Source organism: Prunus dulcis, chromosome 4 (genome assembly GCF_902201215.1).
Source record: "Prunus dulcis chromosome 4, ALMONDv2, whole genome shotgun sequence".
Taxonomy (NCBI): Eukaryota; Viridiplantae; Streptophyta; class Magnoliopsida; order Rosales; family Rosaceae; genus Prunus; species Prunus dulcis.
Genome location: NC_047653.1, coordinates 6,665,207 through 6,691,476, shown reverse-complemented (window position 1 = coordinate 6,691,476; position 26,270 = coordinate 6,665,207). Strand labels below are relative to the sequence as shown.

General features: G+C 35.6%; 2 protein-coding genes and 1 long non-coding RNA gene across 3 annotated transcripts; 2 read left to right on the top strand and 1 right to left on the bottom strand.

Annotated features, from left to right (window-relative positions):
* The first annotated feature begins 380 nt into the window (after nt 1–380).
* On the top strand, nt 381–1,515 carry LOC117623961. Its single transcript, XR_004585259.1, has 3 exons — nt 381–428; nt 982–1,053; nt 1,447–1,515. It is a non-coding gene; the product is annotated as an uncharacterized LOC117623961 (long non-coding RNA).
* A 3,844-nt stretch (nt 1,516–5,359) lies between these two features.
* Nucleotides 5,360–9,144, top strand: LOC117625055. Its single transcript, XM_034356624.1, has 4 exons — nt 5,360–6,044; nt 7,618–7,692; nt 7,863–8,006; nt 8,440–9,144. The coding sequence occupies exons 1-4, from the start codon at nt 5,787–5,789 to the stop codon at nt 8,773–8,775; spliced, it is 813 nt and encodes a 270-aa protein (XP_034212515.1). The 5' UTR covers nt 5,360–5,786; the 3' UTR covers nt 8,776–9,144.
* Nucleotides 9,145–17,031: 7,887 nt separating this feature from the next.
* Nucleotides 17,032–23,247, bottom strand: LOC117626461 (phenylalanine--tRNA ligase, chloroplastic/mitochondrial). Its single transcript, XM_034358171.1, has 10 exons — nt 22,927–23,247; nt 21,893–22,083; nt 20,324–20,530; nt 20,112–20,229; nt 19,803–19,879; nt 18,719–18,898; nt 18,511–18,555; nt 17,926–18,030; nt 17,313–17,426; nt 17,032–17,225 (listed from the first exon to the last, which is right to left on the bottom strand). Exons 1-10 carry the CDS (start codon nt 23,135–23,137, stop codon nt 17,175–17,177), a joined length of 1,299 nt encoding a protein of 432 aa, XP_034214062.1. The 5' UTR covers nt 23,138–23,247; the 3' UTR covers nt 17,032–17,174.
* Between the last annotated feature and the right edge of the window lie 3,023 nt (nt 23,248–26,270).

The following is a 26,270-nucleotide window of genomic DNA, read 5'->3' as shown; positions in this document are numbered from 1 at the left end:
CGTCTCCGGACCTGCTGCAGATCATTTTACTAAAGGGAGAAAATATACAAAGTGTTTACAACACTCACAACTCTCAACCCACCCCGAATTATACTAAGAATTTTAATTCTTTCACAAGCTTTTTCTCTTAAGCTTTTCTCTCAAACTCTCTCTAATTCTCTAATTCTGGGGATGCACTACAAATGAGAGCTACGGGATTTATATAGGCTTCAAAAAACATGGGTTGCCTAAGTTAGGCACCCCTTATTTATGCATCTCCATTGATAATTGCCTAAGTTAGGCACCCCTTATTTTTAACCAAAAAATGGTTGGTGCCCATTTTCTTGACAGTATGTCTTCCCTAATAACCATCTGTTCATGTCAATTTTGTTGGAAAGTCTCTAGAATTGACTATGGCAAGTTTTCAGCTTTTGAATGAGTTAGATAAGGTATCAAATCGCTCCTATACAACTTCAATTTCTCACTAGTTCTTTTCGCCTTATCTTTTAGCATTTCCCTCTGGTAAATTTTTCTGATGTGGATATATATATCCGTTGTAACTGGCTCATATTGTATCAGAATGATCTCCATTTCTGTGTGCTTGCTAGGTTTGTTTTCCATTCGTTTTCAGCTCTGAAAATGATAGCAGTGAGAGGGGAGCTGCTAATAACTCCAAGGGACCAGTTCACTCGTGTGAGTTGGATTTGATGTGGACTTTATTTTGGAGTTCATTACCATTAGTATAACTGTAATTAGTTTGTTTAATTTATCTTTTCTATTTCTATCCGGAAAGAGTCATGGTGCATAGACAAAGGTAATTGATCACAGCTTGAGACATTGTAGGGTGGCGAGCTACTTGGATCATTATGTTTAAGATCCTATCGATTGATGAAATTTCCAGCTCATTTTTTATTTTTGTTGAAGCTCTAAATGGAACTTGATTTTCAGTAGCTCATCTGTTGCAGTTTCACCTTGCTTAAAGTGTTCTCTTGCCAACTGCAGGCTTTCCAACTTTTGATACAAGACCTTGCTGATGCAACCGGAGAAGGAAACTTCCGAGCATCAGAAACAAAGGTTAGTTGACTCGCAGTAAGAGAATAGAAAAGGTTTCATCCAATTCGTCCTAACTAATCTCATTGCTGTATTGTAAACAAGCTTTCATTCAATTCATGGTTATGAGTTTTGACAGATTGTGTAGTTTCTGGTAGTTTTATGCCGTAGAATTACTTAACCTACTTTTCCTGCTTCATTAGATAAGCGGAATTTCCCCATATTTTTTTTGTCTGTCTTGATCTTCTTTTGTTGGTCCTTAGGAAATGTGTTATGGTTTCAATACCTAGTTAATGTTTTTAAATGAGATTTTCGAACACACAACAGTGTCTATGAAGTTAAATTGATATCTAAGTATATGTTGATTTATGCCTCTTAACTTTCTGTAAGTTTTAATTTGCTCGTTATTGTATGCAGATACCATGAACTGGGTAGTTCTGAGAGTCTTTATTCAACATGCTGCTGGTATCCCCTTCTCTGTCAAACCATGAATACTGAAGAGCCTGTTTTCCACTGGTTATTAAGTGATTTTTATACCACGACTCTTGCCCTCAAATTTAAGTACCTTTTGAAGGTGTAGAGAAAAGTAAAATACTAAAGCTTGATGAAGGATTGCTTTCAACCATTATGTGTAAACTGTATCAAACCTATGCTGGATGCACCGATTAATTGATATGTTCAAAGAATTCTGCGGCACAACCAGCTGAAGATTTTGATACTGCTGCTTTAATATCTTTACTTGAGGTAGGAGAGCATACCTGCAAGCCATGCAGGAGTTTCTAATAATGGTGAGCCCCTTAGCAATGTTTTAATATTTGTAGATTCAGTTTATGCACTGGCACTGATTTCAGTCAGATAATGGAGCTCGATGTGTTCCAAGACGAGTGCAGATATGCAAGGTTTTACTACCAGAGCTGATGGTGTCAGGTATCTCTCTCTCTCTCTCTCTCTCTCTCTCATGTACCATATTCTATTTGTTGAAAATACATGCACTTTTTGGATTTGGTGCAGAACTCCTGTGGTGGAGATAATTCTGGACGAGCTACCTTACAACAGAGATATTCTTTCCCCATTTCTTCAGGTTCATGCTTCTTTTAATCCCTATCCCTCTTTCGCTTGTGGTTTGCTATGTTTCTGTATCCCTTGTAATCTGTGGCACAGTTGTCGGCCACTTCACACGGAACAAGTTTCATCTCTCTCTCGAAGTGTGACAGTGTAATTGGGTTCATATGCACTTGATGCATGATTAGCAATTTCTTTGATTTTGTTAAGGTCTCATGTTATATTAATTTCTAATGCTTCATTCGTAATGTGTAAGAATTATAAAATTGACTATTTATGATAAGCTGGTCACTATGTCTTCTGCCAGTTTTTTATGAGGTTGCATTGCATGTTTCCAATGAACCTAAACGGGGAGCTTGAGGTAGTTGTCCTGAATGCTTTTTATATTTGGTGTTACCCGTTGTCTGTTTACATTTTCTTGAGGGGATTTTGATCTTGAAATGAATGTAGTTGAAGCACGATTTTGCCTCATTGATTATATCATCATTTAGTTTATTATATTATGCTTGTGTAGCCTTATGTTCACACTAGATGCGAGCTTATTCGAATATATTTAAAGAATTTGTAAATATTTAAATAGTACAGCTGCGGCTATACTCTTTTAAAAGCCGCACGGCTGTTTTAAATTGTTTGTTTAATAAGTATAGTCGCTCAGCTATACTTTTTTTATTTTTTTATTTTTTATTTTAAAGAGTATAGCCGCCCGGCTATACCTTTGTAGAACCAGAAAATTAACCATAATAGAATTTCGACCCCCCAAAAAAAAAACCACATAACAGAATTGTACCGTCGGGCTCAAATACTTGGGCAGCTAAAACAAGTCCATATAGCTGGGTGGCCGTTGACTCAAATCATATTTGGGGGCTACAACGTGTAGGGAAAACCATTTCGCTCACAATACTCTTTAGTTACATTTAATTATAATGGAGATATGGAAATTGAAAATAGAACTCGTCTTCATTGTGGAAATTGTTCCTACAAATATCGTTGTTATAACTATCATGAGCAAAAATAGCACCATCACAAGTTTATGAGCAAAATTAGCACTAAAATGCAAGTGAAATGTTGGCACTATTTAAATACCTCTTATATAGGCAACGTGAATTAGGCTAGTTGGTTAAGACCGTGAGCTCTCTTTGTTTTACCTGAATTTAAATTCCCCTCCTCTTAAATTAAAAAAACCCGCTTAAATAGACTATATTGAGTCTATAGTCAATATATATCAACAACATATGGATACCACTGAGATGCAAACATGCTAAACAAGTTGTCTAAAATGATATTATTTCTAGAGTTCAACGCGCATTTAACACGAACAAGACAATCCTTGGGAAGGCCAATACTCCATATAGCTGTCATAATCATCCCACCCCTAGCATCTAAGTTGAGTTCTAACATGAAAAAAAGAATTTGGAATCCTAAGCCACCAAGGTATCCCTCTAAATTGAAGGAGAATGAACCTCGTTCATTCAAAATATTAAACAATACCTAACAGTGTTATTCTTAGGTTTAACTATTTTAGGGAATATTTTGGAAAGCTAGTTGTCCGTTGCATTTCCACGTGCACCCTCTGCCTAATTTTACACCCAAAATTAAAATTGTTTGATGGAGAGCCGGTGAATTTGCAGAATGCAGCCATTTCTTTCTTGTCTTTTTTTTTCTTTCTCCAGTCCCTTTGTTTTGTTGCATGATATAACAACAACCAATCACAATTATAAACACATGAAGAAAAAAAAAAAAAACCCTAAACACCAACTGTAAATTGCTCAATCCTTACCCATTAAATCGGTACGTGAGTTGGGTTTAGAATGTCGTGAGACAATTCGGTCCATATTCGGTGTGAAGTGTTTGCAGTGCTAATTGACCTGAAATTAAATTAAATTAAAAAAATTTCTCCCTTAATCAGACCCTCCTCCACCTGATTAAGAGCATATGGGTAAGTTCCAAATGGGACACACCTCCCAAAATTAGTAGACAAACATGACTACAATTAGGTGTTTTTGAGTCATTCAATACATAACAAAATAATTTTTTGAGTAATTCGATGAATTTTTAAAATCATAAAATAGACAGACCAAGTATATATATCCCTAACCCTGAGAAAAGTATGTGTATTTATATATAAAAACAAAAACTGAAAAAGAGAAGGAAAAAAAAAAAAGGACACACCAAGTATGCATAAATACAAGTAAAGGACCTGTAGGTCATATGACATAGCTTTTTAACCGAGGTAGTGCGATTGTGCCTACAGCTAAAAGAGACAAAACAACCCGATGTTCATCATATTTTTTCTGTGTTATAAATTAATATGCAGAAAGTAGTACTATTTTCTTGTTTCTGCATTAGAAGAAAACCTGTACAATCTGGGCGCTCCTCCGAATTAAGCTTTGCTTTCTTCTTCTAACTATGTTGTTAATTTCCTGATTTAGTTCATAATTAATTAAAACAGTAGGGTTAAACCAGATGCTATTTTCCAATGATATTCTTGAATTAATGTTGTGTTCTTTTTTTTTCCTTTTTGGGGCAGGGAAAGCTTTTCCCTGTGGCAGAAAGAATGGAACCCATCAATGAATAATGGAACCTGATCAATACCTATGGAACAAACTTCATAGTTCCAAAGTTTGAAATTGTCAGAGAAAGAAAATGAATTTTTTTATTTTATTTTTTTAAAAGACAGATTCTGATCACCAAGTAGTCTCTTTACATTTGAGGTGAGAATTGATCCATATTATTATTGCTATATGTAACAAATAGGATTATAAAACAAATCAAGAAAATACAAAACTGCAATGTACTTGCTAATTGATTACTAATAAAAATTCACTTGAACGATAAACAATTTAACAAATATCAATATTTTTAGCTTGCCAATAATTATACTATACTCTTCATCCAAGTTCAAATCCATTTTTCCGTAGTTTAGATTAGGTTAAGATAGAATATCGTTTGTATACTATACAAGTATGAGTTGATTTTGTATTGTGGAAAATTTGCAGCTCTATAATATGACGCTTAACCTAAGTTTGACCTGATTAATAAACATTGTTTTGGTAAATGTTGTGATCAAAACTAAGCGCAGTTGTTTAGACAAGTCAGTCAAAATACAAAGCAAAAGGGGTTAAATGGGGCGCTCAGATCACAGTAGAAAAAGGAATTGTGTAGTATGCAGCGCAGAGAAAGTACACATTTGTGGGCTGTCTTCCCGCCATTAACTCCACTCCCCCATCCTACACCACACCACACCACATCCTCCTCACCTCACCTCACAAACCAATCTCTCTCTCTCTCTCTCTCTCTCTCTCTAAAGCTTTTCTTTTTCTGGGTTTTCTTCATTTTTTCTTGATTATTATAAATAAAACTCTCTCTCTCTCTCTCTCTCTCTCTCTCTCTCTCTCTCCCTCCCTCTGTGTTTCTGTGTGTCTTAAAAACGACAACAATTCTGGAACCTCCCCTGCTATAAAAGAGCAAGTTTGGTTAGGGTTTTAGAAACCCACTTGGGAAAAAAAATAAGAGAGAGAGAGAAGAATTTAAAGAAAAAAAAAAGAGCTAGATCAACATCAATTGGGTAGCTATATATTATATAGTATAGCTAATTAAAGTTCCTCTCTTTCTATCATCCCACTTCTCCTCTTCAGAGAAAACAGACATATATTTCATATTCTTGGAGAAAGAGAGAGAAATTAAAGATAGAAAAGATGGTGAGAGAGGCATATGCATACGGTTCAACAACTGCAGCTAGTAATATGGAAATGAGTGGAGGTGGCGGTGATGGGGGTGTGATGAGTAATATGAAGCCTGCATGGCTGGAGGGTTTGATGGCTGAGACATTCTTTGGTGGGTGTGGGGTCCACGAGAACCGCAGGAAGAACGAGAAGAACATTTTCTGTTTGCACTGTTGCCTTAGTATTTGCCCCCACTGCCTCCATTCTCACCGTTCTCACCCTCTCCTCCAGGTACTTTTTCTACTATTCTCACCCACTGCCACTGCTGATTCTGCTGCTATCACTCACCAAATTTGCTCACCAAGCCCACCACACTGCGACAGTGCACACACCATCCATCCATCACCAAACCCTTGCACACAGCTACCTTGTTTTCCTCAAAATTTTTGTTTCTACCCTTTTGAATTTTCATCATTTTTGGACCAAAGTTTCTCTCTTTCATTGGCTTCTAGCTTGTTTGAGCTTTCCTTTTCAGTTTTTAAGCTTGTCACCCTCAATCCTTAGTGTTTTTGGATTTTTTTAATTATTTTTTGGTTGGAATTTTCTGGTTATTCGGAATCCTGTTGAAAATTTTACTGTAGAATTCTGTCTGCTACAGTGAATTCAGGTGCAGCTATGTACTGTGGCTTCAATTTTTGTTATTTATCTGTACAATTTTCTCAATTTCCACTCACATGTACCTTGGAATTTTGTTAACTTTTTTCTTTATCTGGGTTTGGTTTTTCTTTGGTTCTTTATTTGCAAAATTAAGAAATTCTTTCAGTGAAGAGCTCATTGCTTATGAATTTTAAAGGTGTACCTTTCTTAATCTCTAAGAATTGGATGATTTATGATCCTCCTAATTTCTGTCTTAGTCTCTTAGTGTTTTGTGTTTCTCTATGGAAACTACTGTCTTAAAACAACCTCTTGCTGAAATGTTGTAATTCATTGTTCAGAAGCAATTCTAGCGTTTTCCCAATTTTTGGTGAATTTCTCCCTTTGATTTTCTTTTTTCTTTTTTAAAAACATAATAATGATCTTGATTCTGGCCACATAAACGAAAAAGAAAATAAGAGAAGATAATTCTTGTTGAATGTTTGAATCTCGTCAAAATTGTCTTATTCATGCAATTGTATTTTATTTTATATATATGTATATGGTATGCCAAAAAGGTTTGATGATGCCTTCTTTGAGTCCCACCTTTTAGATTTGGTTTGTTTCCTATTAATAGAAGATTTCTTTTTCATCCATTTCCACCCTGCAAAGGTTCCTCAGCTGTTGCTTTCAATGAAAGCGAAACTTTGACCACATTTTCCCTATCTCTTTTTCTAGTGTTTCATTCCCAAAGGATCCCACTCCTTTAATTCAATTCAATTGAGCTCAGTTCATTTATTTTTCCTTCATGAGAGAGAGGTTGGTTGTCTACCCATTTCACCTAAATTTCCAAGTCCAAGTGGTTATTGCCTGGTGAGATAATAAGTTGTTTTTCAACATGTTACTATTTCCTTTAAGGACATTTCCTACTGAGAGGGCTGATAGCATACTAAACTCACACACACTACACGGATACTAAACCACTATACTAGTGGATCCTTTGCTCAACAAGTTACTATATGTATGTGGGAAGGAAGATTTTTTAACTTAGAAGTTACAAAACATGTTGGATTATGGTGATAAACTTAATTACTTTGTGTCATACATTGCAGAAAAATTACCTCAAGTAAAATTGTTAATGTTAAGGGTAATTTAATTATAGGGTAAATCACCATTTGTTGTGGCTATAAACAAGTCCAATTGGGTTTTTTTTTTTGGCTCCATGTGACAGGTTAGGCGATATGTATACCACGATGTGGTTCGATTGGGTGATCTTGAAAAGCTCATTGACTGTTCCTATATTCAGGTATTCAATTTTGACTTAAAATAAAACAAAACCAAATTAAAGAAAAGAAAAATACTTAAATCTTTTCTGTGTTTTTTTGTTTGAGTTTGATGATGATGATGATGGTGAAAGAACTGAGAGCATAGGGTTTTTCAATTCTGTTAACAACTGTGTTCCTTATTTGGTGGCAGCCCTATACAATCAACGGTGCCAAAGTGATATTCTTGAATCAGAGGCCCCAGTCTAGGACTTGCAAGCAGGGCTCTGCCAATATCTGCCTCACTTGTGACAGGATTCTTCAAGAGCCTTTCCACTTTTGTTCTCTCTCATGCAAGGTCCATTTCATTTCATCATGTCTCTCTACCCTTTCAGTCTCTCATTGTCCAATTGCCTGTTTGAATGAAGGGTTTTTACTTATTTTCTGACACACCAGCCAATATTTTTCAACTTCATTTGCAATCTTGGAAGCATCTTTGCTTTTTGGCTTAAAGATAAAAGGAAGAAAAAAGTCCCATTCCACATACACTTATTCAGTTTATGTAGAGGACAAAAACTGTGTTTTAATGCTCATACTGCTTGTTTTTTTCCCTGCACCTCAGACTTTCAAACTTTGCTATTAGAATCTTTGCTGCCAAACTAGGCCTTGATATATGCATTAGCCATGCTCTTGTTTTTTTCTTTTGGAAGAAGTCTTACGTTCAAATCTCCCCCCTCCCATTGATAAAAAAAACTAATGTGACAGACATGTAACAAATCTATATGTGGCAGGTTGATCACCTGGTGTACCAAGGGGAAGATTTATCTGGCATACTCTACCGTTTTGATGAGTCCGACTTCACAATTTCTCAATTTGAGGGTTTACGCATGGATGGTTCGGAGGTGATAGATGATGATGGCCACATGATTCCTAGCTCCATCATAGAGGAGCCTTTGCAATATAGAGCTTCATCATGCTCCAATGAGGCCACAAGTGATTCAGTAATGTCGCAAGAACCGGAGGTCATCAAGAAGAAGAAGAAGAAAGGCAGTGGATTTCTCCCGGGGATTGTCCTCTCCCTTAGCAGCCGGAGAAAGGGTGCTCCTCAGAGAGCTCCTCTTTCTTAGGCAGAGAGACTTTAAAAATAATAATAATATGAATAATAATTAGAGGGCTTAAATTATTGGCATCATATGAAATATGTTATTAGGTACCATAATACTATAAGGTTAGTCGGTCCACGGTTAATATAGATTAATTAATTTAATCTGTGTAATGTTCTAGCATATGGTTATTGTCTGTATTTGAGTGTTGTTAATTGTGGGGTGCTTTATTTTCTTTCTAACTGGGATTTGCATGGGGCATTTCCATTACTGAGTTTAGGTGGCTGAAGAGAGACTGATCACTGATCTAACGGTTAGACTCTCATCTCCACCAATTTTGTATCTAAAGTAATGGAGCTTGCGGGTATATACTATATATTTTCTTTGATTTAAGATTAATGTTCTTCTCGGAGCCAAATATTTCAATACTATTTAGTATACTTGAATTTGGCATTTAGTTCTTGTTCTTGACTGGTGTGCTTGATTCTCATTTTTGTTTTTGTGGGACCTATTTTTGGAGTAAAATTAGAACTTAACATGTTTCATATCTCTTTCTTCCTATCTTCTGTAACTACATGGAGAAAGGGGTATGAAATATGAGATAGGTAAGTTCTACAAAATGAAACGACATTATGAGATAGGGTTGGCATTTGGTTCTGAAATACCGAAATGTCGATTGATATTTATCGCAAACAAGCTGACAAGCCACGAAAACCGAATGAGAATGTCGGTTTTTTGGTACCGACCAACACCTCTGGTTGTCGAGGCGGTTCCTCAAACCAAATACCGATGATTTTGGTTGACAACGACTACTTCGTTGATCCAACCAATTCACGGTTAACTGATTATTGTCAGACTGTGACCGGTCTCAAATATTGCAATACCGCCCATTGTTAGTAAGTTTGCAGTTGCCGAGAAAAATTTTGATTCCCGATTCCACCCCTTATTATAAGGCGCAACCTTTGTCAATATGGCAATATGAAATGAACAAGTTCATGCATGACAATGAGAGGTAACTTATATATATCCAACGGATAGGGTTTGATGCTCCAATCTTGAGAAACGAAGCAAAATCTGTGATATAATTTTTGTGATAATGGTAAAACTCGTGTCCTCTGTTGAATATAAAACAACCCACAAAATGAAGTTGTTTGGTTGGGAAGCAGGAAAGTTCACGGGAAAAAAGGGTCGATCCAAATTGGGTAAGTTTGATATTTTCTAGATATCTGATAGGCTAGTAGCTCTTTTCGTTTTTGGCAATGGTTTGACCCAACATAAAATCATTATAAAAGCATTTGTGCTATGACCTATGACACTTCATCTACGTCTCCTGTGAGTCCACGTGGGAGCACAGCCTAGGCCCGATGTAGAGGCACAGAGCAGCTCTTTTTCTCGGATGCGTGGTTCTGTAGGCCCTACTTCACCCAACAACGTAGTGGTGTAATAAGCTCCTCAAATTTTTATTACTGTTTGGGTAAAAGTAAAACTTCGTTGTCATGAGGTATATACTCATTCCTTTGTGTGAGTTATTCTCGTTATTCTTTTGTGAGTATGAAATTGGTCGCGTGATGAGTGTAATAAGAGCACGTAAGTGTACACTTTGATGTACATAGGTCACTCTAGTTGTTTTTTAGTCGGGTATAAATTTAAGATAAATTTGACGTTATATAGTTATGTTGTTTGCAATTCATTTCATGCTCCGATTCTCGCTCTTTTATCATCATTGCTCGTGTAAGTTTGTAAGCTCAATTTGTTTTTCCTTTGAAATAAGTAAAATCATGCATGTTTGATAACACTTTTTGTTATATAATTCAAGAGTGAAAATTCAGTTTTGGATTCTTAGGGCCTGTTTAATAATCATTTTAATTTTAGTTTTTAATTTTCATTTTTGGTGTTAAGAGTATATAAGAAAATGAGAATGAGGATGAGATTGAGAAAGGATGAGAGGGGAGGATATGAGGGATGAGTAACAAAAGTGTAAATATAAACTTGAAAGTGAAAACAATTTCAAATAGATTTTAGTTTTTAGTTTTGATTTTCACTTTTATTACTACTCCCTCTCATATTCTCCCCTCATCTTTCCTCTTAATTTCATCTCCATCTCATCTTCACTTTCATTCTCCTTTTTTTTTTTTATACTCTAGCACGAAAAACAAAAATTAAAATAATTATCAAATGCCCCCTTAATTATTGTATACATCCTATGCATTGATCTTATCTCTTTCGTACCTCTATCATTTTCTCCAAGGTCCCGCATGCACATAATTTTATGAGGTGGAAAAGATGGAAGAAGGAAATCATGATTTGAAGTTGAACAAATCTGTGCATATAATTGAAGAAGGATCTTGTTATCTTAAGGTTCATAAGGGAGTGATTGAGGCTAGCTGCTAGTCCTACCACAAAGGTACTACCCTAAAGATTAGGGTAGGCAAGATTTTAAACGACAGAAGGATCTTGGATAGGATTTAAGGGCTGGGATTAGCAAGAGCCACAGAGTTTGGGGTCTTAAAAATTTGGACACAACTACAACAGTGTACTAGTGTAGCCTGGTTTTGCAGCACAAGATGACAATGATAAGCCCGAGGCTTTGCTGAGCTTCCCACCACATGCTGCTGCTGCTGCTGCACTACAATTGAGCCCCTTGGAATCTTTTTTAGTTCTAGCAACAAAATCCTGTCAGCCTTTTCATTTTTACATTATTACATTCCACCCTCATGAGATGCTTGCCTTCTAGTTTAATATCTATTTTTCTTTACTTCCTTTTCACTGCTATTTTTTTCTTTTTTCGGGAGGAAAACTTACATGTAACGAGTGTATATTTTTCCTTGTTATTATAGCACTCCAATAATCACCAAGCTTTGGGACAAGTTTTACAAGAATAAGAGGGTGTGTACTCCATCCAATTTCAAATTGTCTAACAACATAACATTTATATACACATGCAAATATATTTAGGACCAAGAAGTTATTGTATGAGTATAGGTGTTAAGGCTTATGCCTGTGAATTGACAACTCTTTTGAGGTAATATGTGAGCCAAAGTGTGTGGGAGATGGCCTTGCATGCTATCTTCATCCAATCATGTTATAATGGGTGGAACAAGCAACAAGACTACCATGGATTCTAGCACGGGTAGCTTTTAAAAAATATTTAAAAATATTATATGTATTTAAATGTGATTTCACTCTATAAAAGATTAGTAGTCCATCCAAATATCTATTTTTTAGTTCCTATTCACGTAGTTATTGTGAATTCGTACGACTTTTGTTCTTTTCTTACATTTCTTTCTGGTTTCTTGTAGCCTAGTAGTAACCCCCATTGTCCCCTCAACCTATAGGCTTATAATCATCTTATATTTAATTCATTTGCTCACTTAAGAGCATCTCCAATGAAGATGTTAAATAATATGTATCAAAATAGAATTTGATGACTGATAACTTCAGTCAATGTAACTAGTATGGTTTATATGATATATTTTTGTTATTCGCTAGGGAGGGAAAGTATTATATTTGGTTACCTTAAAATTATCTCCTATATGAATCGAACCTGAGTATACTTGGGGGATAGGGGGAGAGTTTGACCCACTTTTCCACTGCGGTGTCACCTCATGTGCATACTATGTCATGTAAAATTCTTATTATACGTAATTAAAAAAAAATTAATAAAAAATAACAAAATAGTGTTATCTCATAATATATAATTTTCCTCTGTGTGCGGGCACACACGAAACGTGGGTAGAAGAAAAATCTGATTTTGCAGTCAAAGTATATATATTGAATTCAATAAAGCAGCTACTACTACTAGTGTATGGCTTTTGGGATGTGATCAGAATAATCGCATTATTAGATAGGTGGAGTCAGGTGGATCACATGGGTATGTCACATTCTATTTTCGGGTTCCATTGTAGGGACCTGCCAACCTAGGCAGCACACTGGGTATCTTACTTGGCATTCTTGGGGTTGTTACACGTGTCAATACTCCCATGCAGAACATTATTTTTAACTCTCCAACTATTCTCAGCAGCAGTGCACAGATCGATTCACTGTTCACAGCATACACACAGTCTCTTTTTTTAAAAAAAAAAAAAGTTTAAATTCTGAGATTTGCATGTAGGATTTCTGATAAATTTCTCCTCATGTGAGAATTCATAGGTATATCTTCTTTTTTTTTCTGTTTTTAAAATTTTCCAGATTGTTTTACATAAGGGTAAGGTTTTGGGGTGGGGGTAAAAAACAAGGGTACAAAGTGAAAGTTTAATCAAGAATCTAGTCTGCCTCCAATTCATGGATATGGAAGAGAAAGAAAACTGATCTTTGTAAAGTCTGTGGCTCTGTCGACTTACCTTTTTTCATTATTTTCTTAATAATAAAAAAATAAAAATAAAGAGTTCTTGGAGTATTAGAACTCTCAACAAGTACACTGTCTGTATATATACTTTCCACAGTATTGGACCTTTTTCTAACCTTTCTTTTTCTGCACACACAATTTTATCAAAGAAATCTGGATTAAAGAATGCAGAAGATAGTTTTCCTGTTGATAATCTGCTTCCTTCCATGTCATAAGTTGTTCTTCTTGTCTTACTAAAAGGGTTTATTTTTTTATTTTATTTTTTTCTGTTTCATCCCCAATAAAGAAAGAGGAAAAGGAACAGAGCCCATGGGCCTGAGTCATGGGCTACCATGCAGCCTGCAGTTGTAGAAAGTAAGTATTATGGGCTTGAACGAGCATTCCAATGAAAATGTGTGTATACACAAGTTTTGGAGAGAGAAAGGGAGAGGTTTTGGAGAGAGAGAGAGAGAGAGAGAGAGAGAGAGAGAGAGAGGGATGGAAGAGGGGGTTTGTGGGGTTTCCAAGGAGGAACAAATTCGAGGAAATCTAAACAACATAATTGAGGTTGATTTGATTAGAGTTGTTGTTGGGTTGTGGTTCTGGTTATGGTTATGTCACCCTCTCAAACAAGAACGGAAAAAGGTTTATAAACTCAGTAGTAATGTTACACTTGAAAAGGAAATTTCTTATTAATTTACTAGGCATTTGATATGCACACTATATCATTATCTTATAAATATTATTACAGGCAGAATCTTATGTTACAATGACATTGTTGACATGAAAAATGCTTTAAAACTCGAGTTTTTTCTTTTCAACGTACGAGATACTTGACATGCACAAAAAATCAAAAAAGGCTCATAAACTCTGTACTAATGTTATAATTAAAAAGGAAATTTCTTATTAGTTTACGAGACACTTAATACACACACTATACCATTACATTACAAATATTATCATGGGCAAAATATAATGTTACAATGACATTGTCGACATGGAAAATGCTTCAAAATTCAAATTTTTTCTTTTCAATATACGAGATACTTGACATGCACACTACACCATTACGTTGCAAATAGAATCAATTGTAGATATCTAATGTGATAATAACATAGTTGAAACGAGAAATGCTTAAAAACTCACTTTTTTTCATTTTTCAACTTATGAGACACTTATATACACACTACATTATTATATTGAAAGCAGAACCCAATATAATAATGACATGTTCGTAATGGTATAAATTCATAAAAGTCCAACGATATGCACACAACATTATTACATTGAAAATATAGTAAAACTCAATGTAATAATCACATGATTGAAATGAAAAATGCTTTAACGCGATGATAGCATGTTAACTAAGGGGGGTGAAAATGTAGGATAAGAAGAAATGTTGAGGTATGTGGCATTGGCTCGTGAGCCACGATGCAGCTGACAGTACCCAATCACAAACATAGTTGGGGGGGCCTCGGGTCCTCCTCTCTTTTGAAGTGGTCAGATCAACTTTAATTAAATGAAATTTTCACTTTGAAGTGATCAATCAGCTTTGACACTTGGCTTGGCAGTGGCTCTGGACTTTTCTCTGCACAATGTCACATTCAATTCAATGGGAAAAAAAAAATGTCTTTTCAATACTGTTAATTGACCAATGGGAGATAGTGGCCATCATGGCAACCTCTCAAAATATGCTACCCTAGATTTCCCAAATTTTAATGACCAACAGATTTTGAGAAAACCAGAGCAGCCAAATAAAGCAGAAAAAAAATTGTTTTGAATTCATGCATATTTGAGGAGCTTGAGTTGATTAAGAACAAGAACAACACTAAAAAACTCACACGTATGTATGTATGTGTGTGTGTTTTGGGATTGTTGGTTTTGTTTCTTTGTCTGTAAGTTCTTTGAATCTGTCTTCAACTCTCTAAGATTATTGCAGAAGAAAAACAAACATGAAATTGTAAGCATTGATTGATTGTCACCTCCTAGCGAAAGAAATGCTTTTGACTGGAACCCCACATGAAGTGACTATCCATACGTTGACTAAAATTCCCATTCAAACTTCATCATCATTGTGTTTGTCACTGGCAGTGAAAGTGAAAATGACCTCAATGGCTGTCTGGTGGTGCATTTATACAGCAAACTTGTAAAGTTCTAGCATAAAATGATAGATTTTTTGAAGAGGGGAAATTTTGAATTTAGTTATCAATTGTGAGTTTGAGTCTCTGGGATTGTTCTTGGAGGTTTCTGTTTTTGATTTCATTTTTAATAGCAAGGTTGAAATTATAATGTATGTCCAAATCCAATAATTGCGTTTGTAGGTAAAAACTCCCACAAAAGCATGTTCATGTTGTGGATGAGTTCAAAAAAAATTTATTTATTTATTATTTTGGATCGAAGATGAGTTCAAGTTTGCAATGATAGATTTGTTATAGTACACAAAGATAATAATAATTATAAAGATGAGGTCATGAACCATTTGAACCCTGCAGAATCTGTGAAGTAGTTGGGGTTTATGTAGGACTTTGGGAGACACGTCCATGTAAGAGAGAGAGAAGAGTCTTATGCCATTTTCCTATATTTTTACACATCCTTATCATAATTCTACACACTTGTCAGCCTTTCCAACTTGCAGCTGGCTCTCTCTCTCTCTCTCTCTCTCTCTCTCTCTCTCTCTCTCTCTCGGCGGCTTATTACGTCCCTTCCATCTGACCAGCTGGGTGACTTTGCTAAAGCCACTACGCTCTTTCTGATGTGAAAATTCAGTTTTGACTTCACAAGCTCTACAGCTGGTATGGTATAGGATCTCTAGCTGGAGAAAAAGTATCACTGAAAAAAATACGATTTTGTTATTCTTAACTAATTACGTACAAAAATGCGATAATTTTTTAACAAAATCAATTAAAGATAGCAAAATAATCTTATTTGTGATATATAAGTTCTTCTTTAGATGTGTTGTAAACTGCAGTAACTTTGTCATTTCACTAATATTAACTACAATCGCTCACACGCACATAAATCGATCCTATTAGTGCATGTGCGAGACTCGAAGAGAATCAATCACCTCTTGCGCAACTAATTCTTAACATTTTTCATCTCCTCGAAGTCCCATTTACTCTTGAGCTTGACATAGATTTGTTGGGAGATAAATTGAAACAGATGGGCATCCTTGTCATCTCCTCCAAGTCCTTGAGAAAAGAGCAGGCAGACAAGGTGAAGGTGGAAATGGACCCAACATCACATATTCCATAGCCTATCATTGTCCCATTTGTTTGACTCATGTCACTCCTGCTGCTGTCCTCCCTTGACCGTAGACTCTGCCCTACCCGTTATAGGCCTGTTGCCCTCCTGAAAAGTTTTGCCTTCTAGCTACAGTATTTATTGTCGGCAAAACATAGCACATATATATAATCAGATTCATCTGTAAAAGATTACATTATTGTCTTAATATAACGTAAACAAAACATTTTACAGGTCAGGTCACACATTGCTTCTGAATTTGATATGAGCACCATAGGCTTGGTAAATCAAGACTCATGCAACTTCTCAAATGCTAATGTTTCGCATTTGGATTATATGAAGCCCATTAGCATATATAGAAAGCAAGGAAATTTCAACCCATCAATGGCTGTGATGATGAATTGTCCATATTTGCATCTGCGTTTTCATGAAGTTCTTCATGCCACGGCCTGTAACATACTAATAGGCTTTTTGTTGTGTGCCGCTAATGGAAACAGATGTGATATAATCATATGAAGGACTTGTGAAACCAATCAAGACTTGTGAAATAATTGTGTTTGTTTGCTGCCCAAATCGCTAGTCTTCCAACTTTGTTTTGTTTGTTTGTTTTTTTTTCACTAAAAACCACCTTTATTTTTAGTTTCCAGTGTCTCCCCCATGAATCCTTGGAGGGTTGATCTCTCTCTCTCTCTTGTCAAGGCGGGCTAAAAACTGTATTCACACCCAGCCAAACGAAAAAATAGAAGGAAAAAAAAAAAAGGAACAATTCTGTTGTGTAGGCAAAAATTCAACACCAATAAATTACATGAAAAATTTACAGAGTTTGAGCTGCCAAAATAGGCTGCCGCAGTGGGACCTTTCATCTTAGCACGACGTTCAACTTGCTCTGCACCAACTCTCTTACATTCCACTGCATAAGAAATTGAAACAGTTCTGGAGGTTACGAGTGCTGCTATGAAGGAAAAAAAGGAGTGTATCCTCTTTTTATATGAGTTACCTGCAACTTATTGATTTCTTCATCAGTGAGTGAGCGTTCCATCGATCGATATGCAATCCTATAACAGTGACTGGTCATTCCTTTCTTGTTTGTGAAATTGTCTATCAATTGCACCTGGCAATCATGGAAGAGATATTTCAGTAAACTGGATATTAAGACTTCCAATATGGATGGATTGCAAAATATTTGATGAACAAACTTGAAAGAAATACAAATATATTGGTTCCACAGTGGCAATCATAGAAGAGATATTTCCAAGTACTGTAAAGTAAAACTTCCAAACTTGGATTACCAAAAATTTAAGTGCCGGGATTATTCCACAAGAACCAATATAGTTTCTTGGAGTAAGATATCCATGAACAAAGTTGATAGTTAATAAATTGTACTTTGTATCTTCCAACCTTAATCGACTTCAGCACGGATATCATTTCAGAAAATTAACTACACTGAATTACGTCAAATAAGAGCTTCCTTTCATTTCTGATAAACATCAATGTATCCCATCAATCAATAACTTTTAACGTCTGTTCATCAAAATAAAAAATAAATATAAAAAATAAAAAATTAACGTCTACACCTCCAGAAAATTTATAAAATTGAAAATAAGACATACCTCTTCAGCAAGATCTCCAGCAACTTCTCTAACAACTTCACATAAATTGTTTTCCGTGAAAGCTTCATTGATCCAAAAACTAACATCTTTGTAACAAGGAGGATACTGAAAAGAAAAGGGGAAAAAAGTAGCTTTATAAGAAATGTCTGGAAGCAGTAATCTATCCTGAAAATCAGTAGTTAAACTCATAAATAACAAAATCTTAAGAAGCTGTTTTATAAAGAGTATCAAAAAAATTCCAATCACATATCAACTGCTGTAAGATCAGAACTTCATTCTTTCTCTTTTCATGGTTTAAATTTTCCTTTCTATCTTTTGATTTAACGCAAGAGTTGCATAGAAATGAACCAGACATAACAAAAGGACGCCACAAGCTCTAGCACCAGTTCCTTTACACACACACAGAGAGATCAAAGCTCTAACTAAAATTTGTCTTGCGAATAATAATAAGCGACCAAAAAAATCAGAAACCTATATGAAAAACTTTAAATCCAAAATTTCAAGTGTCACTAGAGGACATGCACACACTTGCACCACAAAAAGATATTAATTTCCTCTGTATGTGTGTGTGTGTTGCAACAATACCTTTGAAAATGGCTTGAATTTGACTCCCAGCTGGCCACTTGAAAACTATAACCAAAAATCCAAAATTAGATAATTAGGTCTTACTGGATTACAGAACTATATCGATTCTTAACACTATTATTTCACTTTTCAAGACTTGAATTTGAACAAAAGGAATATATGTGAAAACGATAGGAACAAAATCATGATTAACAGATTCAGGAACCACCTGGGAGGTGAACCTCTCATCATTTGACCAGAAAAGCCGAATATCAGGGATGTCAAATAAAACCATTGCCAGCCGTTCCAACCCGAGTCCAAAAGCCCAAGCAACATTGTCTGTTTTGCCACTTCTCCTTAATATTTCTTGTTCTGTCACCCCACAACCTAAAACCTCCAACCACTTTTCCTGGAATTGTATTCAACATCAGCTGATAAAGTTGATTTAATGCTAAAAAATTCACACATGCATGCAGTAGCTCAAAATACAAAAAGACCAGGGTTTTCAAAAAAAATGAAGAAAAAAAACTTGCCTTAACATTTAATAAGCACAACTTATTAACTGGCAACATTTATATCAACGACCACAAGTTCAATATGCGATTTGATTATCAAATGGTGTCCTAGTTGAAAACAAGTAAAAAAAGCACTAGTTGAACATGAATAGTAGCAATAACAATTGAAACAGACAGAATAGAAAGAAATCTCAAAGGATCCGGAACCAACTAGAATTTGACCGACTGAAAAAAAAACACACACAATGTGAGAGATTTCATGGATAATCTTCACCATATTCTGTGGAAGGTACATTTGGACAAGAGTCTAAGATATCTTTTCTTATAAGTTTTATACTTTTTCATCTTCATGCATTTAACGCTTTGTGTTTTGGTTTCTAAGGGTCTCAAGGTTAATTTAGGACAGGCATCAAGTTCACTAGCTTCATCACCAAATTGTTGAAGACTACACTAGCATTCCTAGATATCATAGCCAGCAGATAAGAGAACTTACTTATACAGGCAACTAATACTATCATGAGTTGCTATCACCTTGTGTAAGTACCATTCTTGTAAGTTGTTACTTGTTTAAGGAAATAAGACATGCTTCTGCATAATGTATAAATTTCAGTCACCTGTCCATGGAACAAAAAGAATCTCTAACAGAATGACGCAACAAGAGAGAGGCAGAGAGAAGCAGAGTTCCAAAATTAAGTATCTACATGTGTACATATATATTTAGAAATAGCATGTCGGCAAATCCACAATCTAAAAACAAACACACGATGCTTTTTTTCCTTTTCAAAATGATCAGAATACCTGAAAAAAGATCTCAAGTTCAAATGATGGGTTGGTAAATGGGAAATATGTATCAACCCAGCGCATCTCCACAGCACCTGAAAGTTTCAATTGAATCAATTTAGAGGTTCCAAAAGACTGTAGCACACGACAAATAACCGAAAAAAAGTACTAAGAAAACACTTGAAGAATTTTTGTACCAAATAAAACTCCATATCCTTGATGCCTTATTTTTGGATAGTAAAACACTCAAATGGCATACCCAAATCACAGCTATGTCCATGAGATAATGAGTACAATGGTTCAAGATAGCAGTCACTCTTAATTTACCAAATAAGTGGCGTGCCAAACCCTCAAGACATTTCTTTAAATCCCCAGCAACATAAGTTGTGCCATCTGTGCCAGATGCCTCCCAATCAGATGGAGAAAAGACACGCACACCTTCCATCTATACAGGCAGGAAACAATTCCATCAGATAAGGCATGATTAAAAGAAGATAATCATCACAGAAGTCTTATTGTAAGCACTAGAGATGGGAAACCTGATGGAACACAGGGTAATGAGTTGAGTCAATGGAATCCCTACGGTAAACATCTCCTGTTACAAGGAAATGAGTATGTCCTCTTCTCAGTAGTTCTGCTTGATGTGCACTTGTATGACACCTCAAAACTGTTTGAGCGTCCACATAATATGTGTCATTATAACTTCGACTTACATGATCAGCAGGAACCAATACATCATCAAAATTCTGAAAGAGATGAAAACATAGAGTCATTGTCAAGAAGTCACAAGGTTTTAGAATTTTACAAGGATAAAAGAGCATTGCAACAACACACATCTACAACCCTGCTTTTACGAAAAAATCATGACTTATTTAATGAGGTTAACAATCTGGAATCAAACACAGTAAACATGAATGCTAAATATTATTTTTTTCCATCATTTGGTGCATGTTTGTGTTGGGTTTTTTTGGCCGGCCATGCGTTTCAGTTGGCTTCCTAACTCAGTGACCTAGGGTGATGACACCTGGAAAAATAATTACTCATTCAACATGATATGATGTTGATATTATCCAAAATGCTGAATATAACAGTTAATCAACTTACCATGTGAATGCACCTAAAATCATGTCACACTCTAGAAATGCTAAAATATAATTGTGAAGCCCTTAGCATCTAATCCTCACAGAGAGAGAGAGAGAGAGAGAGAGAGAGAGAGAGAGAGAGAGAGCCCATTTTTTTGTTTTTAGTAAAAAAAGAAGGTTTCCCTTTTAAAAATGCCTCCTATTACTGGGGCAATTGACAGATTGTTTACACATAATCCAGGATCAAGTTTGTAATAAAACTAAGCTAGTAAACGAAATTTAGTGGCAAACATTACTCTAAAGTGGGTGCACAGCGATGAAAAACTCAATGGTTGGTACGATTGATTCTCATTATCATCGCATGATCAATGCCTCAAGGAGATGGAGGGTAAACAGCATGGCTATGGTATTCAAACCCAAAAAGCACGAATTTACATACATTCATAGTTTATTCAACAAGGGAAACTTGTTTAAAAGGATGTTGGCTCACCATGTCTGGCTCCCAACAAATAATTTGCCATGAAATTATTAGCATCACTAATGAAATTACAAATTGGAGATATACATTAAAAAAAACATTTTCTAGAAAAGGAAAAGGCCTAGCAGAAGTCATTGCCCGTGATGATTTCTATACAGCTAATATCCAAAATGAAGCCCATGAGACAGTGGAACCCAAATCCTTTACCAATAACAGAAGATAATGAATGGAGTTGCTTAAATATCACACCCACAAATGTGCATTTGTGTGTCTGTCTCTATTTGAAAATCTATGTACAAGTGTGGATGCAGTGCCGCCACTGTATTATTATTTTTCCTTTACTAGGAATGCCTCAACTCATTTGTCGCATAGGCACAAATACTAGAACAAACCGGAGATAAAGATATACGCAACATAGGCTTGAAAAGTATAAAACATGCATCAACAATTTGACACATAAATGGATATTTCTGGAAACCGGTGAACGAGTCATATTCATCATAATTGGGTATTTCATGATCCACAATTTAACAAATTCAAGGTCATACCTCTTTCACAGACACAATTGGACAAAGATTATCAAACTTATCGAACTGATTTGAGTAATTGGTGTCGAAATACTCGTATATAGCATTCTTCAAAATCCCAATTGGGTGCTGATCTCTTCTGTGGAGTTGCATTCCAAGCTTTGCAAAAATGGTATCCGGAACATTGTTTGTGGGGTCATCCCTCAACACATCTACAAACCCATAATCCAAACATATTAAGCCACTAACAATTTTTCAGAAAAGCAGGTCTGCAGTTTTCCAATTCCATATATATCTGATACAGTAAGGAAGCAACATATGAGATTTCTAGCATGCTTCAAGATGGTTGTTAGGCTTAGGCTGTCAAAGAGATATGGACGTCGAAATGTGCCAAACCAAGAACAGTATAATACCAGAATGCAATGATTGAAGTGAGATGCAACTTTCTAAGAAGTTGTATCACAAACAACTTTGCAACAAAAATTCCATCACTTAGGCAAGTGAAGAAACCAAAATAAGGAACTCTGTCCACACAATGAAGACCAGCACGACAATAAAATTTTCAGGTTTGCGTTCTATGATTTAACAATTCAGTGTTGTTGGTTTCTTTTCCCCCCGCTAAGCAATTCAGTGATGTTAATTCATCCTCCGAAACCAGTACCCAATTTCGTACATCTAATCAATAAATGAGCTTCAAAGCTCCCAGAGAATGACCCTTCATTTCACCTAATACCCAAAAGGGTATACGAAACAAAATGCAAAAGTTTTCAACCAACTAAATTACATACCAAACAAAGTACAGTGCAGCAGTTAATGGATGACAATAAAACATGAACTGACCCAGGTTCTAAAATACGTCAAACCATCTCATATATCACAAGTTTGCAGAATGCCACAACATATTGAACAAATAAAGTAACAGCTTTGGGCCAACTCAGGTTGTGGAAATGCAAGCCAAGTACAAAAATCTCACTACCACAGCATACCCAGCACAGCATAACAGCAAAAAGCTCAAAACTAAGAGCAACCCGTATTTGGGAAATGGTCAAAGTTACCATCTTTAGCAATCTTGACGCCACCAAGTTCCAGCACTGAAGCCACTGGCTGTCTCCATTTCTTGCTTTGAAGCTTATCAGACGAAAGAGATGCAGCTGATGAAGAAGAGAAAGGTAGGCAAAAAGAGAAGCTTCTTAGGCCATTTGTGCGGATAGAGAGTGAGGTCTTGGAGAAGAGAATGGTCTGCGCAAATGAGAAGGCCGTTGCCATTCTCGTTGAGACTGAAAGTGCTGTGCGTGGCAGTCTCTCTAGTCTTATCGATGATTTGGGGCTTTTCTTTTCTTTGGTTCTCTGGTTCTCTCTCTCTTCTTTTTCCAAAAAAAATTCTCCCTGATTTGGTGCGTTTGGGTTTGATTGGCCCAAAATAAAAAACTAACAGTAGTAGAACTGAAAATGCCCAATATCATAGTGGGCCTAAAGGCCATCTATATTATTATGGTATTTTTTTCTTGGTCAAATATTATCATGGTCACACAAATTTGATTAATTGGTGTAAGTAAGAAATTGTTATTTTCTTTAATACAAGTGATATTTAGGGGAAAGGATGATTCGAACATTAAACCATGAGTCTGCGACAATTTGTAATTGGCCACATTAGAATACATGATGTATAGATAGTATGCCACTCTCTATCAAAATGTGTCAATTATACTCGAAGGAATTTCATGCTATATAACTCATACTTTCTCTTCTTAGAGCAACTTTAAGGTACGAGGCAAATGCATGAACTACTCTAATATACGAGAACAACTTTCCTACATTCGTTGCATGAAACCAATATGCATACATGATAGTTTTTCTCTTAGTACGCTTTCTTGGTTTGGTTAGAAAACAACATCCCTCATGCACAGGGGCGGACCCATAAGTGGGGTCAAACGACCCTATGGACTCCATGAAAGTAAGGTAGAAGGTTTCCTTGAATGGCTGTGTGACTCTATGAATGGTTGAAGGAGGAGGTTGCAGATCTGAGGAATAAGAAGCTGAACAGCAATTCTGTTTTTTTATTTATAAAACAAGATGGCCAAAACAGCGTCGTTTTGGCCCAGCTTCTATTTTATTTTTTTTAAAGGCACAGCGAATTTTTAAAAAACATGCTGGCCAAACGCCGTCGTTTTGGCCCAACTTCTAATTTATTTATTTATTAATTTTTAAAACAGGCTGGTCAAAAAGGCGTCGTTTTGGACTAGCCCATAGAATTATTTTTTTAAAGACCTGGCCAAAACGACGTCGTTTTGGTCCAGGTCTTTAAAAAAAAAAAAAAGAACATATTGTATAATTGAAACAGACCCTCCCTCCCAAGTTAAAAACTCCAAAACCCCCATTTCCTAAACCCCAAAACCTAAATCCCCAATCTCCACCCCACACAAACCCAAAACCCCAATTTTCTGAACTTTTACACTATTACCCTACGAGTCAAGATTCCTGAATCCGTCCTTACTTGTGCATCCCCAAGCCAAGATCGATTTGAAGACTAGTAGGCTGGCTGGCCCCTTACTATAGGCTATAGCTCATATTGTAAAAGGACTTAGAGATTCTCATGCTGACTCACAATGACCTCATACGCATTATTGAGACAATGGAGGTGGATTAGGCATCGTTAATATCCTGCGTGGTCCTAAAGCAGCTTACTTTTGAAGACTAAATAATAAATAGACCACATAGATGCATCCTTGTTATCGTATGGCCACATAGAATTCCATGTTGAATGACGCTTCATTTACAATATTAAAAAAAGAATAAAGTTGAGGTTAGATTGGATTAGGCTCATATCATTGATTAAAATTTGGTACGATGTCATTTTATTTCATTGCGTATAAAAACCATTAGGAAGAAAACCTGTTCCAACCAATTACAAAACAATGATTTTATCAATTCTCCTCTGGCTTAAAAACTAAAAATATGAAGAAAAAAAATTTCAGTTAAAAGAAAAATTATACTACATTAATAAAATATCTTTGAGGTTGATTGGTGATGATGTTCAGTAAAGTGTATTTTTCCCAACCACCTAGTCACCTGCATGGGACACAAAATTAGAAAATCTATCATTGCTATGTTTGTTTATTATTACTAGTAATTTAGTATTATATATTATTAGGTATGATTAGATAATGAGAGTACCCAAAAAAAAAAACATAATCATTTCTATTTTCATTTTCTTTTGGGGTTGAAAAGTATATCTACGGTTTGGATTAGTAGTAGATGATTGTAAATTTGCATGTGGCTCAAATCATGGGCCATTGAGATGGAGATGATCCTACTTATTATCATATCATGTCTTCTTTTTTTTCTTTTTTTTTCTTTCTAATGTTCTCAATGGCTTAGGTAAATGATATACTTGTATAGTTTTAAAAGTCGAACCAAAAGTTGGCAAAATACAAAAACAAAAAAGAAAAGAGGAGAGATATTCACTAGGGGATTCCCCACCCCAATAATGATTTGGTGGTACATGGTCTTGTTGAGGGGGGCAAACTCACAGATCTGTTCAATTGGCCTAATCCACATTTACTAGTTTAGATGTTTATGCAATAGTATTAGAGACACAAATGTATTTTAGTAAATTTGTTTATGCGAGTCCAAATTTAAATAAGTGACGAATTATATTACATATCATTTTGGGAACGAAATTTAATGAAAAAAATATGGTGTGAAAATCTTATTATAAGGAGTTGGGGTTGTGAAAAATTCTCCACCCTTTTGACAAACAATGCATGATGAAATGCTTCCATGTCACGAAAACCCAATTTCCAAATCCCATTTTCCATTCATTCACCTGCCTTTATAGCCAATGAAATCTTTTTTGTGTAGCCCCAATTTTTCCACTGAAATTAGGCAAAGTTTGCAAAGTTTGGTAAGCAAACTTCTAAAATAAACTTTGGGCAGCTTAAAGCAACTCATAGAGGTGGGTGGTAATGCTAAATTCTCTAGTCAACAAGGCTCATAATTTTGATTCACAAAGACTTTGAGGTTGAGAGTCAAAGACACTTTGCACAAGTTAGAAATTAAAAGAAAAGCCCCCAAAAAAAAAAAAGAAAAAGAAAAAAAGCACTAGATGAGATTGGATCCAACTTGTCTTTGAGACCTATGTCTTGTTGTGCCCCTAATTGAATATCTATGGGCAAAAATTTCAATCCATCCATCATCATGCACATTCATTGGATATCAAAAACTAAATATTTTTTTTTTTCCAACCATCCTTTAAACAAATCTCAAATCTCTATTCCATCCATTTTTTATTTGATTTCTTATCATATAAAATGTTTATTCTAATTTTTGTTTTTTAGACCGACCCATTTCCAATGGGCTCGGATCATAACCGGGCCCCACCCGCTCAATGAGGGAGGGC